We start from the raw sequence: 15,837 nt of genomic DNA, 5'->3' as shown, positions 1-15,837 counted from the left end.
AGCTGCAGGTTTTTTGTCCTAGCGAGAAAAGCACAACGCCATGGAAGCACAGATCTGACCATTCCTTGCTTCTCAGCTCCTGTGTTGGTGGTGGTTCAGTTTTAGAGCTCATAGGGACAGACAGGCGTAGACTATTAGAGCCAGGCTGTACTTTTAAAATTGGGGTGACATGTATAAGCTGAGTTTGATTACGCAAACATTATACTGAGTTATTTTCACTCTTGAGAATGGTTCCATGAAGTTCAACCGACTTTCTTGTATGAATAAATAAAATCCAAAATAAGGTTTGCAGAATATAAATATACACTGGACAGGACCATGTCTCAGTGCTGAGAGCCCTGGATCTTCACATGGGCTATACCCACACAGTACAGAAATGCGATTCGTACTCAAAACATCAATTCTCTGTCAATATGTCCTAGGAAAATTTCTTCAAAAGCATCTTCAAATGCTGCAATCTTACTACCTTAGGATATAGGCAGTGAGGCAAGAATGACTGATCCTGTCAAAAAGACGTTATTGAGCAAGTACTAAAAATAAGTCAGTAATTCAGGAACAGCTGTGAGGGTGGAGCCGTCTCTCAAAGAGAAACGAGCAGACAGCCTGAAAGGCAAAACCAGCCCCTAATTGCTGACATTGCAGTCATTTGCAAAGCTGTCAAGAGCATCAATCAAATTTTGCCTTCCTAATAAAGTGTCTGGGAATTTTGACATTTGGGCATGAGGCTGCCTGTTTTGCTGAGAAGCTGCAGAAGACTCCTCATTGGAAGTCCTCAAGGATTTGTGTGACGGGCACTGATGTGGCAGGCGTGACGCCGGTGAAGGGACCTGTAGGGCCAGAGCTCAGAAATGGGGGCAACGCAGCTCCGTGGCAGAGGGAACCGAAGGGATGATACAGCGTCCCGAACAGAGATCTGATTTCCATGCCCCACCTGGTAAAAGCTTGGAGAAGTCACCGAACTCGTTGCATTCTTCACTTTCCTTTATGTAATGCTGGGACAGTAGCTGCTGAAGGCAATGTGAGCATCAAGGTGGTACAGACAAGCCAGAAAGCCTTGATCCAGCAAAGTGCTTAGAGATGGTTAACACTGAAAGCATACATATCCTTAAAGTAAGCAATTTCCCTGGATAAAGATAGAGCAGGTATTCCTTCCCCACCATAGAGATGTGGGGGTTGCATGCGCATTCGTAAGAAAGAATGTGGCCCTTTATTCAGAGACCTAATTAACTTAATTTATTGTAATTTACTATTTATTGTAATTTAGCTAATTTAATTTATTCTAAATTAAGTGTGAGCCTGGTCACATTTTATGCTACTGTTTCCATGATTACTAATAAACTCCAAAACCTCACAAGTTTACTGGGAGGAGAACTGATTCACCGCATGCAAATGTGGAGCCAGTGGATGTAATTCCAGGACTCGGGTCAACACCTTAATTATGTGTTTATTCTATTTTGGTGTGCTGCTGTTCAGCCTCCTGAGCTCGGAGCTCCATATAATAGCCCTTTTCACATCGTCATCGTTGGCTGTAATATACTTTATTCTCACCTACTTTCTGCACTTGGATCATTGATCTATTAAGAGCTTCATTTTAATTTGACTTGATGTTTGCTTGCTTGGGGCACTTATTCTTTCATCATAGTCTATTCTTCTTCTAAGGATTTACTAAAAGATTTGAGCATTAAGCCTCTTTATTTGGACTTGATTAAATAAGAGTCTTTTCACAGGCCTTCATTTCAACAAGATTTTCCAGTGCTACCTTAATAATAAATGGAAATTAATTTTGGATTCTTTCTAGTGAGTTATATATATATATTCTTTTTCTATGAGTCAGCCTACTGTAACCTAGCCTTTATTGTCATGTAGTGTTGTAGTCATTAATGGCCAGCGTAACAGCAGGCTTATACATCAGAGAATAAGAAACAGCTCTTTTACTGAAATTCGGGCAACTCTAAACTCAAGAGAATGACAATTTCAACGTAAAGGTCTAGGAAGGAGCGACACAGCAACACAGGCTACCCCAGATTTTTAACACAAACAGAAGCCAGTGCTACCAAGATTGCATAGCACAAAGGCACGGAGCTCTGTTCAGGGCTGGTGTCACCAAGGTGTAACCCCGTGGGTTTCGGGCCCCTTACCCCTGGCTTAGGCTGTCCTAACTGCTTAGGAGGGACCAAGGGAGGCTGGTGGACCTCTCAGGCCTTGGCCGCAGGCCGTGGCTTTAAGACTCTTCCCAGGGCTTTTTGTGGGGTGAGAATTCAGTACCCGCTAACTCTGCGTGCTCTCCCAGACATCTATGAGCATTTTGTGTCAGCTAAATGCTTTCTGGTGACTATCTACCATTAACTGGTTTAGTGTGGACTTGGTAATGTTGGGTTAATGGTTGGGCTGGATGATCTTGAAGGCCTTTTCCAGCCTAAACGATTCTATGATTCTATGATTTGCTACGGGAATAGTAGTGTCCCTTTTAAACTGTGAGCAGCCAACAGAAGGTGACACATATATACGCGCTGTTCAACTCTGTACTGCTGCGATTTATAGCAAAAGCTCCCACTGACGTTGTGCAGGAGGGTTTGGACTTCATGGCGGGAGCCAGACTAGGTGCTTGTGCCTTCCTGATGGTGGGTTGCAGGCTAAGTAACTTTGAAGACCACATAATTTTCCTAAAATCTGGGGAAAGAAAATCAAATTCACCTCTTTTTACCCTGAACTAAGATTCTTTCGCTTCTAGACTGACAATAAAACAGCTTTAAATTTGAAACAGGAAGCCGTGGTGGAATGAAACCATGTAAGGGCGCTCTGGTCTAAGGGCTACGGAGGAAGCCATTGGAGAATGGAAATTGTAAGACACAGGCTGAATAACTTTAATTATATTTTCTGTTCTTTAACACTGACTGAATCTATTTCCTTGCAAACAGGCTGTATTTGGGTCAGAAGAATGCCTCCCAATCTCGGGAGACAATGCCTCGCTTTTATGTAAACCTTCTTTAGCGCAACTCACATGTGTTCCCTGGCTTTCATCGCTTAGGCAACACGCTTCCAGGTCTGCAAAAACCCCCGATACGCTTGTGAGCGCGTCCTTCTTCTGGCAGTTATTTGTTGCCTTATCTACAAAAGCTTAGACCCACGATGCTTTCTGGAAGCCTGACTTCCCTCGATTCCTTTCATGTGAGGATGCCCTATTTTACCAGCGATGAGCACAATGAATCCTCAGTATTAAGACCTTGGGGCTGCTTGCTCAGGCTCAGTGCAATGAACAGAGAATAAACTAACATCAAACTGCAGCGATCAAACGTTGCAAGCACAGAAGAGAAGCTTTGTGAAGAGATGCAAGTGTCATAAGAGAATTTGTAAAAGCATGGAAACGGACCGTCGGGATACCATGCGGTAAGCAACGTGAGGGAGGAGCAGAGAACAAGGTCCCTGCCTGCGTGCAGACACTTGCTGTCCTTTTCCCACCGAAGGCAGACGGACCGTGTCTAAGCTGCAGTGAGAGATTGTCCCCGGAGCAGCCAGACGTGGTGTGCTTTGTGTCCTCCTTCTGCCCAGGTATCTCCCTTAGGGATAGGCAGCAAACGTGCCTGGCAGCCTACTTACAGCAGGAGCAAAGCTTCACCATTACCAAAGTTAAGTAAAAGCTCTGAGCTAAAATGTTCCTGGGTGTACCTGACACCGGGCCTCAGTTGATATAATTACAAGCCGGTGATACTTGCCAGCGATTTTGCCTTCTGGAGCTTATTAGATCCACGACCCACTCTCTTTTTTTTCTCAGCTGCCTGCCGGCTAAGGTCTGGGGTCTCCCCTCCTCCTTTCTTTCTCCTGCAGGGTAGAACAGAAAAGTATTAACAAGTGCTACAGAGTTGGTTCCCTGGGGGTCGAGAAACAGAAAATCCCTTATGATATTACCACCCGAAAAGACATGGTTTAAGATAACACATTTTATCTTGCACCTGGGGCAGACCAAGAGCGCACAATCAGATAGCGGGGCTCAGAGGAGGGCGGTGACTTGCTATTTTTTAAGTGACGATAACTTTATAGCACTCAAACACACACCCTTAGCTCGAGACGTACTGATTTAGGCTAAATCCACATAACATGTTACATCAGCTTAGGGGAATTCACAGAAAGGCAAGTTTAGCTGGATCAATTTGAGAGTTTTCAGTGAAGCCTATGTAACTTTTAAGATAAATAAGGCTAAAGGACTGCCCGTCCAAGTTATTTATTCATTGTTTTTATAGCCAAATACTTCTTCTTGTACATGTATATGTATATAAATGTAAACATTTATATGCAGCTATTATTAAAGTCAATACAATTAACTGGCAGAACAGGAATATTCCAGAGTGTGAAAATTAAGTGAAGTACACTGGCATACGGCCAGTTGTCACATTTTACCAATATCAAGAGTAAAATCCATACTGTGAAGAAGTTTTTTTACGAACTCAGGCAGGTTCATAAAAACATTTGCTCTGAAGGTGTTCATGCCCCTTCCACATTCAAATTCTGCAATACAGAATTAGTGAATTTAAAGCAGCACCTCTATGTGCTCTCTTGGGTTGGTCTCCCAGCTCCACGACCAGTGTTTCTGGGGTCTTCGAAGGCATGCTAAAAAGCACATTCTGAATACAAAATCATTAATATAAAGGGCGGAAACAGACTCTAAAACCTCTATCGCTGTACTCTAGGATCACAGAACATTGCACAGGCTGGACCCATGGGCCGAGGCCAACTGTGTGAGGGTCAACAAGGCCAAGTGCCGGGTCCTGCACTTGGGGCACAACAACCCCATGCAGCGCTGCACGCTTGGGGAGGAGTGGCTGGAAAGCTGCCTGGCCGAAAAGGACCTGGGGGTGTTGGTCGACAGCGGCTGAACATGAGCCAGCAGTGTGCCCAGGTGGCCAAGAAGGCCAACAGCATCCTGGCTTGTATCAGGAATAGTGTGGCCAGCAGGAGCAGGGCAGGGATCGTCCCCCTGTGCTCGGCGCTGGTGAGGCCGCACCTGGAATGCTGTGTCCAGTTTTGGGCCCCTCACTCCAAGAAGGACATTGGGGTGCTGGAGCGTGTCCAGAGAAGGGCAACGGAGCTGGGGAAGGGTCTGGAGCACAGGGCTGGTGGGGAGCGGCTGAGGGAGCTGGGGGTGTTCAGCCTGGAGAAGAGGAGGCTGAGGGGAGACCTGATCGCTCTGCAGCTCCTGACAGGAGGGGGCAGGGAGGGGGGTCGGGCTCTTCTCCCAAGGAACAAGTGATAGGACAAGAGGAAATGGGCTCAAGCTGCGCCAGGGGAGGTTTAGGTTGGATATTAGGAGAAATTTCTTCACGGAAAGGGTTGTCAAGCATTGGAACAGGCTGCCCAGAGAGGTGGGGGAGTCCCCATCCCTGGAGGTATTTAAGAGACGTGTAGATGTGGCGCTTAGCGACATAGTTTAATGGTGGACTTGGCAGCGTTAGGTTGGACTGGATGATCTTAAAGGTCTTTTCCAATCTAAATGATTTTATAATTCTATAAAAGCAACATTTATCCTATAAAGAAATAGAGCCATGCCACGTAACTCACACATCCTCAAAAGCAGCCAACACCAGCACATATCTGTTATTCACTCGTCCCAGACCAGCTGCAGGTCAAGAACCATAAAGACAAATTATTTCAAATAGTAAACTGAGGAAAATTGCAGTCTGTTTATCAACACTAACAGCCAAGAGAGAAAATTCAATCCAAAATATTATTATAGGGAATGAACTGGTCATCTTTAGATAGAACGCAGACCTGGCCTTGTGGTCGTAAATTAAGATATTAACTTCTACTGCTGTATGCTAGTGTCCATGCTCATGGTGCCAGAGCATCCCCCTGCAGCAGGTCACCACCATGAGCTCCCTTCAAGGTCAGGGAATTCCCATCCCTAGAAACATCCCAGGCCAGGTTGGACGGGGCTCTGAGCACCCTGCTCTGGTTGAAGCTGTCCCTGCTCATGGCAGGGGTTGGGCTGGGTGGCCTCTAAAGGTCCCTTCCCACCCAAACCATTCTGTGATTCCATGATTCTATGAAAATGTAAGCAGTGAGGATGAGTTTCTCAAGGCTGTAAAGGAAAAGGGCATCAGAGCCGAGATGAGGACAGCAAGTCTCACTCCCAGTGCTGAACTGGGTGTTTCTCACCCCACTTTCCTCCCTTAAGGAACATTTTTAATTCCCACGAGCCTAACAGGCAGAGAGTACCGGGCTGGCTATTCAGAAACATGAAAAGCAAGAGACAAGCGTTAGGACTCAGAAGGACAGCGAAACACCATGCCCTTCTCACGCAAGCCGGCCCCCTTTTTGTCAGAAACTGGGCCTAGGCTGCTGACAGAACAATTACTGAAAGTAATTATTTTCTCGTTGGGTAAACACTCCAGTACAATATGCAACTGTTTTTAGAGCCGGCCTATGTCCATAAATTATCTAACTGAATTAGCGCCGGCTTCCAGAAGCCCGAGCTGGTTAGGGGGTGGGAAGGAACTTGCATTTTGGCTGAGCTGTTGTCATGAGAAGTAGCAGGGCTCTTTCTTGAGGCACGAGGACACAATCTTGGCAGGGGTCCAGCGCTAGGCTAGAATCCGAATTCATTATTCATGATAAAGTGGGAGGGAAATCTTTTGATTTATTGGCAACAAGCAGCACAAACACCAGATGCCTTCCAGCAGAACCGTACATGCATGGACTGAAAGAAACGCCCCTCCTGGTCCTTTTTAGGCAGATCAGAGTCCCAGAGAAAATTTGCTAACTTGGTTCCACGCTTTACAGAAAAATGTTTCACTTCACTTTTGCAATATTGCTTTGTGCCCAAAGAGACAAATCCTTGCTGGTCTGTTTTGTTTGTATATAAACAAAAAGCTACCTGGACAATTCAGGCAAAATAACCCAAACCAGACCTACCAGAAATCATCCTTATGATAAATTGCACGCATACATGCAGCAACACCGAAAGTCACAGCTATAATTCTACCGAGGGATTTTGATAACCCCTTCCAGGCAATTTGTAATTCAACCCCTGTCTGTATCTCTTCTCTATCACCTCACCACTCCCTCGACTATGCATCTGATCATTGCTCGTCTTAATTTCACTGCTCAGTGACTACGAAGCTTTTCCCACACCATCCCGTCTAAAACAAATAACCTCTTTGTGAACAGGGATCTCTCTTCCTTCTCCTCCATGCTGCAGTGATGTTTGTCACTGAGGCTCCTGGGTGCCATTCCGTTTTTATAGTACAAGCTCGTGCCTTTCTGAGCAAGCAGCAAAAAAATACATCAGGAAAAAAAAAACCCCAAACCACCAGTCAAGTCTCAATTATCACCCAGACTGCAAATTAACACCATTCTGCCATTTTTTTGGGCACTACCCAGCTGTGGCACAGTGTTACGGTTCTTCTCCCCAGTAACGTGAAGCACCAGCACTGTCCCGGCCAAACCCTCACCCTTTTCTCTACAGAAATCTACTTGTTTTTCAAAGGTAAATACCCAATTATGGTCTTATAGCCCAAAGTATACGTTTTGCGTTACCTCTTTTAGGACTCCCTTAGTCTCCGCTCCCCTGCATAATTGAGAATTGACTGTAGCTTGTTACGGTCCCCATGTTTCACTTTGCTTGGCTAAGCAAGAGTCAGTTCTCTGCTATGAATTCACAGCAGTGTAGTTTGGATACTGCTGTGGAAGGGAGCATGTAGCTAATGACTCCTCTCAAAAGGCCAACAAAGAAACAGATGACAGCTCTGCCATTTAAATGACAATATTTCAGCTGCAGCGCGGACACCCTGTTATGATGAACAGGGGAGTTCTCACCTCTCTTAGGACCAGAAAACAAGTGTAGAGTGAGGTCCAGCTCAGAGGAGATTTTAACCAGGTCCAAGAGCTAGGAGAAACTTTATTTTTTTGTTACCTCTTAAATTCTGCAAAATTTAACATTAGGCAGATTAACTTTGATTCAAAGAAGTAGCCAGTGACTAGTCTCATGCATTGCTTTGATGATGGCGTCAGGTATTCCTTTGATGTAATCTTGTTTATTCACAAAGAATTTTCTACAAGTCCGTTTTTGTCCACACACCAGAACTCAAATGGAAGGAATGGTTTGTTGGCTCACAGCTTTCCAGTCAACCTGCTGGCCTACAAGTGCTCTCTCTAGTCCCCTCTCAGCCATCGCTTTGGCTTTCTGCTGCTTTTCTGCTGGTTCTGCTGCGTCTTTTCACACGTGCTCATAGAATCATAGACTCATAGAATGCTTTGGGTTGGAAGGGACCTTGAGAGATCATCGAGTCCAACCCCCCCCTGCAGTAAGTAGGGATTGAACCTGTGAACTTGGCGTTATTAGCACCGTGTTCTAACCAACTGAGCTAACCCGGCTGGTCATGACCTCAAGAAAATACTCGTTCCTCTCTATATGCATTCAGACTGCAGCAAAACTCATTTCCTCTCCCAGACTACATTTGCAAAACCCTGTATTTTGGGAGATCACTCCTATTGTTTTAGGAATCTCATTTTACATAGATTTCATTACTTCTGACATTCATTTTACATGAAGAGTCGTTGTTATGCCCTTGAGCTCCAAGAATTCGTCTAATCTGAAGAATAACTATACCTAACACAGCCTGGGGGGTCAGAGATTTTTATCTCGGTTCTCTGTTCTACTTCACAACCCTGTACACTGGTCAGGCAGGGTCTGCCTGAGCCTGTAGGCTGCAGTGAGGTAGAGCGGCTTGCATAGCATTCACATGAGACTCGTAGCTCAACCGACTAGACACTCACAGTTGGCTGAGCACGGCCTCCATCAGCCGTCCAAAACAAAGCTTGGCATCGCAGTGGGCCACTCTGACCACTTTGCCATTGCGCTACCGTTGATAGGCACCCTACACCTGCCCACGCCACCCATTAGCTGCCGCTGCCACCTCCACCGAAAGCCTACCTTGAAGAACACTCAAGCATGAAAGGTGCTCCTACTGTTCCTACTGCAGACAGCTGGGTGAAGTGCTGAAGAGCCAATCCCCAGGGAGCTGCCCAGAAGCAAAGGATGGAGGACGCAATATTTAGACAGGACATTCGGAAGCATTTCTCTACCGAGAGGGTGGTCAAACACTGGTACAGGCTTCCTGGTGAGGTGGTCGATGCCCCAAGCCTGTCAGTATTTAAGAGGCATTTGGACAGTGCCCTTAATAATAGGCTTTAACTTGTTGGCCCCGAATTGGGCAGGTAGTTGGACTAGATATCCTTGTAGGTCCCTTCCAACTGAAATAGTCTATTCTATTCTATTCTATTCTATTCTATTCTATTCTATTCTATTCTATTCTATTCTATTCTATTCTATTCTATTCTATCCTATATAGACCTTTAGCAGGAGGACTTCTGGGAAGGGCTGCAGAGGGGGCTCTGTTGGCAATGTGTCCACAGAAAAGCAGCACCAGAATATCATTACGTGAGTGGGAAGCTGGGTCAGCACCTGAAACGGCACACCTGCCCTGCTGAATAATCATTACAGATGAGACTACACACTAGCAATTACTTTCAGCTTAAGTGATATTAAAGGGAGATCCTTGATAAACAAGCAAATCTCATACAATTCACTTCTCTCCTTGCAATAATCCTCTATAATTATGGATAAATGCCAGATTTGCTAGAACACTAGGCATTAAAATATTCTCCATTGCACAAATGGATAGAGGCTCAAATCTCACTTAGGAGAAGAAAACAGTCAGTGTGTTTACTGTATCATTAGCAACTCAGAATCATTTGCATCTGGTTGTCAGCTGCATCTACAGCTCAATGCTGGAACAAGTGACTTTTAAGCTCTTCAGACAAGGCTTGTCCCACTTTCCACACTGGGTCATGGCCAGCACAGGAACCCTAAATCTCACAGAAACCTTTGGGAGCCGCTACACAGAAACTTTTTAGCATGGCTGAAAAATAATATCGGGACATGCATTTGCAACAAGAGGAATTTTGTCAAAATATTTAGTTAAAAGCCTCAGAGAACTCTACCCAAAATGGTGCTAGAGTTTGGAAACATACCACAGAAAGAGGGTGAGGTGGAGACTGGAAAGCTCTTTGAAGTACTGCAGTATCCTAGGACTAGGGGACGCGGATTAAAAATGATTCATAAAAGTCTTTTGCTCAGACACTGGGAACTTTGTGGAACACCCCGGAGGAGTGGTGGGTCCGACAAAGTTAATCATATTGAGAAAGAGCCTACGCGAGTGCATGACTGCTTAGCCAAATAATCACTCGGCTGGGGTAATTCATGGGTTGATTGTTCCTGTGCACAGGGCTAATCTCAGCTCTATCAGTTATTTATTTAAAGTACAATCTGGATACTTTCATTGTGGCTCAGTTGGTTCCCAAGGTTTTTGTTGGCATAGCGAAGAGGAATCTCCTCCCCTCTGCACATTCGGTTGGGTGAGAGTCTGTGCAGTCCTTTGGACAGGGACGTGCGCAGGAACTAGGCAACGGTCAAGCTAATCCGTTACCTGTTCACCAGGCTCGGATTAATGATAGTATTACCAGTTTCATGAGTTACTGCACATCAGCTGCACTGAGGTAACTGTGAGACAACTGCACCTTTGAGCCCGTGAAAAATGAGAGGTGACATTAACAGAGAAATGTGAGAAATGGGCCAAACACTGCACACAGGTGACTATTGCAGCCTCCTTGCTATTGCTCCTCCTGATGCTCGTTAATGCACAGAAATTTGACCACAGATCGAAGATTCTGAAAATATCTGATGCCAGATGTGCCAAAGGAAAACATCGGGCGGTCCTAACACAAGTCAATGTGCAAAACTATACTTTGGGGTGGAAATGCCTTTTTTTTTTGCCAGTTGCTGACCAGAAAAACCTGGGAGCCCAAGAACTGATGGATCTAGGCAGACTATCCCAGGCAGTATAGCTACAAATACTATTCATTATTTAAATATTCTGTAGTACATATATCCTCTTACACCTGCACCCCCATTCAATCATCTAAATCTCTTTTCAGCCAGAAGATCCTTGAAGTGATAGAATTATCACAACAATGTGCGCTTGCAGCCCAGAAAGCCAACCCCATCCTGGGCTGCATCCCCAGCAGCGTGGCCAGCGGGGCGAGGGAGGGGGCTCTGCCCCTCTGCTCCGCTCTGCTCAGCCCCCCCTGGAGCCCTGCGCCCAGCTCGGGGGCCCTCAGCACCGCACAGACAGGGACCTGTTGGAGCGGGGCCAGAGGAGGCCACAGAAATGGTCCGAGGGCTGGAGCAGCTCTGCTCTGAGGCCAGGCTGGGAGAGCTGGGCTTGTGCAGCCTGGGGAAGAGAAGGCTGCGGGGAGACCTTCCTGCGGCCCTGCACTGCTGGAAGGGGCTGCAGGAAAGGTGGGGACAGGCTTTTTAGCAGGGCCTGCAGCGACAGGACAAGGAGTAATGGATTTAAACTAAAGAAGAATAGATTTAGACTGGATATAAGGAAGAAATTTTTTACGCTGAGGGTGGTGAGGCACTGGCACAGGTTGCCCAGAGAGGTGGGAGATGCCCCATCCCTGGCAACATCCCAGGCCAGGTTGGACGGGGCTCTGAGCACCCTGCTCTGGTTGAAGCTGTCCCTGCTCACTGCAGGGGTTGGGCTGGGTGGCCTCTAAAGGTCCCTTCCCACCCAAACCATTCTATTATTCTACCTCTCATCTTAATTAATTAATTCTTCCTCTTCTGTGCAAAACCCGCAGATTCCTCTCAACCTTGCAGCTTTATTTAAAAACTCTTGAACAAACTCTTGTCCTGACTCTTCCCGTCACAGCTGTGTAACGTCCCCAGGAGCTACAGCTTATTGTGTAGGCAGACACTAACAAGCTGTGCCCACGCTCTGCACTGAAAGGGCACAAAGTAGTGCAGCTGCAACTACCACAGGACCAAGAGCAATCCAAGAAAAGCCAAAAGAGCAGCAAAGTGGGTTCGCAACCAGGTTGCTGAACTATAAGGCTTCCAGGCAACTTGGAGCACAGGCAGAGTGAGCTTGCAAAGGACACAGACATACCCTACGTCACAGAAAAAGCAAAAGGGAAGAGATCAAACTCTTACGCCTGCCTAGCCTGCTCGATGGGATCGTAGTTGTCGAGGTAGTTGAATCGGATGGTGTCTGTAGGATGCCTGTCTGATGAACGCCACGGTGGGAGCTCTTTTTTCTCCTTGTTTGTCCTCCTTCTTAGCACAGAAAGTTTTGCCTCTGGGACGTTGCTTCTTACTGGTTGCACATCATTAACTACAAGCTCATCCTTTGAAGGAGTCTAATAAGAAAGAAGAAAAGAAGAAAGTAAATTTTAGCCAATAATGAAAGTGAGATTTATTTTGCCTAACTTTAGACTTCTAAGAATTGGGTATTAACTCAAAATTAGTCTCTCCAGGCTCCATTATAGTCAGTGGACAGAAATAGGCACCCTGACAGTGCATGTCATCGCCCATGTCCCATAATCTGTATTAAGTTGAGCTGAACTGTTTTTGAGATGCTTTGGCTTCTCTCCATTGACTACAGAGAGAGCCTACAGGGGAGTTTGGTTAGAATTAGAGGTTCAGGGCAGAAGAATGCCACCCTCAGAGCCCCGCAAACCAGGCATGGCATCAATGAATCTCAGGAGAAAGCAATGGCTACTGAGTAATGCTCCACCTCCCCAAAATGGCCCTGCCACCTTTGAAGAAGAGAGAAAGAGACAACAGCAAGGGCTGTAACAGGCATAATGGGTGCTTTTTTCCTTTCCACCAGGTAAACTGACTCTGAAACATCAGCAGGGGTGATGCTGGGTACCCCGCCTCTGCTTATCAGATCAAGGCAAGCTATCATCGGCTCTATAAACTGGGAAAAAGAGAGGAGAACAGCCTTGAGTGCTGGAGAGGGAAATTTAGAGGATTACTGCAGAACACCCTGAAAGGATAGCAGAGTGAGACCTTGGTGATTGCTTCTCCTAACGAGTGAGATTTTCACTTCCTCCCTACCAGGGATGGAGGATGGGAAAGTAGAGCACATGGCAACACGTGAGTTTAGATTCTAATTTAAAATTATGTATCTTCTATTTTACTAGTGGGAGATTACAGAAAGATAACGAGGCAAAGGGGTTAGGCACCTGACCAGCCCAGTTTTCCCACTGGCCGCGAACATCTCTCGAGGTGGTATGTGTGTACCTTTGGTCTCGTGACATGCAGCTCTTTCACCATCTCAATGTAATGTTTCTTCCAGATTCCTTGCTCGAAGGGGGTTGGAGAGAAGTTGATGTACCAGCCAAAACGCAGGCATTTCAGCATCCAGAGCTGATCCAGTTCAGACAGGTACTTCCAGTACCAGCTCACCTGTGAATGCCCAGTAAGTTGAAAACCTTGGGGTTTCAAGCATCCAGGATTGCAGCTAGAGACTTCTGTGCTGTGGATGTAATCCCCCTGTGTCCTTAAAACTAGTAAAATTCTTCAGCACTGTTTATGCCCCATGTAAACCTTTCATTAAACCATTTAAACCATTCAAGGTTTTCATGACATGCTCAGTGCCTAAGTGTTAGCTGATCTCCAGCACAGGGTGAAATGTTCCAAAAATCATGGGCCAAGAGGAAAGATTTCAGCTTGTTTGGGGCAACTTCCTGCACCTCTACTCAATAAGCATACAGTAGTTGGAATAAACCCTTTGTTTCCACTAAGAAAACAGCATCAGGAAACTCCCCAAGTCTGATAGACCCGTTCTGAACGTTTTCTCCCTACTCAGGTTCTGCTGTTAGTCCATCACACAGTCACCTTGCGTGCAATGCTCCTTCCAGCTTAAGGACAAACATCATCTATTGGCACTGCTGTGCTTATAATAGCAGCTATCCAATGATATGACTGTAGCACTGTAAAGACCTTTCTTTCTAAGTAAGTAATTTCCTAACCCATCTTCTCCCTGCCTGTGAATGAAATAGTGTGAGTGCATCCACATAAAACATGAAATGCTGGGAAAGATACTAGAGCAAGCTTTAAACGAGCTGAGATTTTGATATATGCTTAGTATTATATGGAGAACCGTGTTAGTGCAGTAATAATGTCACCAATATCTGAATTTATTCATTCAGAACTACTTTGGCCATCACCTCACAGCACTTTATCTCATACAAACATATTTTTGGAGTCTTAGCACTGTGCTCAAAAAACTGAAGCCCTAGCCACTGTGCTCAAAAGCACATCTGTAACTTCTCTGCTTCTCCACATCCAACACTTTACCCTCAAGCATTTTAAAGGATCTGGTTTTCTTAAAGATCGTGTGCAATTCTTTGCAACTAACACAAGCCAGTACTTTTCAAAGCAATTAATGATTCTGCACACAGCGCAAGGTACTTTAAAAGAACATGATTTTCAGAAAATACCAGGCCTCCTTCTTGGGAAGAATCAGTCTTGTAAAGTGCCACATTTTAAATGCCTTAGAGCTGAGCATCTAAAAGTACTCTTTGCTTTTGTAAATCTTGGCCAATCCAGCTTCATTTAGGATCTGTGGAAGTGTCGCATTCAGTCTCATACAAGCGTCACTAAGCATTTGGCACCAGGCTGCCAAGTCAGAAGACATCCTTGCATTATGAAGAACAGCACTGGTATGTCTTTGCTGAAAACTAGTGCTGTTTCTTTTTTTTAAACTAGCTTGACCTGACTTTCTGAACCTTAGGTATGTGTTGGCTTTTTTACCTGTGCACATCGACAGAGGCTCCGTGGGTCCAGGAAGGAAAAGATGTATAAAGACAGGACTCTAGGAAGCCTTGTGGTAAAATCTAGAGCCTCGGTGGGGACTCGATCCTGTAGCTGCTTGGCACAGAACTTCTGCTGTGACGGGGAGCAACGTTCCAACAGGTCCACCAGGATCCTCCGCCTCTGACCATCTGTCCACTTGTCAAACTGAAAAAAGGAGTTTCAGGTTCTGAGAAACCGGAGATTCAGCTTCTTAAAATAAAGCACACATTTAAGGCAAGGGAAAGTGCATAAGCAGCAGCTTCTGGTGACTCATTCAAGAGCAAAGCACATAGGAACTGGGAACAAATGGAGAGGCTACATTAAAAGAAACTCTGAAGTCACGTAATATATGATTTATAATCCTCAAAGCATCCAGGATGGCCTAGTCCAGGATACACTCATGCTCACAAGACTCTGCTCCTGGGACCAGCTCTGAGACTTGGCTTCACTCATGGAAAGGAGGAGACTCAGATGTGTGTTTACAGGATCAGGTCCCAAATTACAATGAGTTCACTGCTGATTCTTCGTCTATCCTGACACTTCTGCGGCCCCCACTACTGCAATATCTGGGTGCCTCATAATTTGTAAAGTATTTATTTTCACAATCCCACTGCACAGGAGAGAAATCCCCACTGGAGCAAAGAAAAACTATATCAACCATCCATGTCTCACAAGGAAATTCTGCAGCTCAGATCCAGCAGCACAGCAACAAAGATTTTTCACGGCATATCTATGCTTATGACAGGTATCTAAAGAGGAGGATTAAAACGGTTGTGGGAAGAAATGAGCACTTAGGTAACCACACAAGCATGTATCGCTTTGCTACGATGGCAACAACAAGGCTGCATTGTGCGGAGTGGGGCAGAGCTGTGTAAACAGGGTGGGAGCAACGGTGGAGGTAGCTGGTGTTTAACTTGTGTTGATAGCAGAGGATGGAAAGGGCCCTGTCAGCAGGAATCTCCTGGGAGGAGACTGACCTCATCGCCACAATCTGTGCAATCTGTCTCAAAACCTGCAAGAGCAGTCCTGGCTGCAAGGGCAGCGTGGAGTGCCAGGAGGGAGGAAATGTCAGAGGACCACGGCGGCTGCAGGCAGGATCGGCAGGAATCCCCGGTGGGAACTGCAGGCAGCAG

The 15,837-nt window shown here is 45.8% G+C and overlaps 1 protein-coding gene across 1 annotated transcript in view; it reads right to left on the bottom strand.

The window, feature by feature from the left end:
- The window catches only part of FBXO16 (F-box protein 16), a 32,398-nt gene that overhangs the window by 3,460 nt on the left and 13,101 nt on the right, over positions 1 to 15,837 (bottom strand). Inside the window, exons 3-6 of the mRNA XM_075708226.1 lie at positions 14,663 to 14,869; positions 13,148 to 13,312; positions 12,053 to 12,258; positions 3,714 to 3,819 (exon numbers count right to left, since the gene is read on the bottom strand). Of these exons, the coding sequence (XP_075564341.1) occupies positions 3,714 to 3,819; positions 12,053 to 12,258; positions 13,148 to 13,312; positions 14,663 to 14,869 (684 nt within the window). The remainder of the gene's footprint in view (positions 1 to 3,713; positions 3,820 to 12,052; positions 12,259 to 13,147; positions 13,313 to 14,662; positions 14,870 to 15,837) is intronic.

Source organism: Pelecanus crispus, chromosome 3 (genome assembly GCF_030463565.1).
Source record: "Pelecanus crispus isolate bPelCri1 chromosome 3, bPelCri1.pri, whole genome shotgun sequence".
Taxonomy (NCBI): Eukaryota; Metazoa; Chordata; class Aves; order Pelecaniformes; family Pelecanidae; genus Pelecanus; species Pelecanus crispus.
Note: the sequence above shows the minus strand (reverse complement) of the source record. Positions and strands in the feature narration are given on the sequence as shown.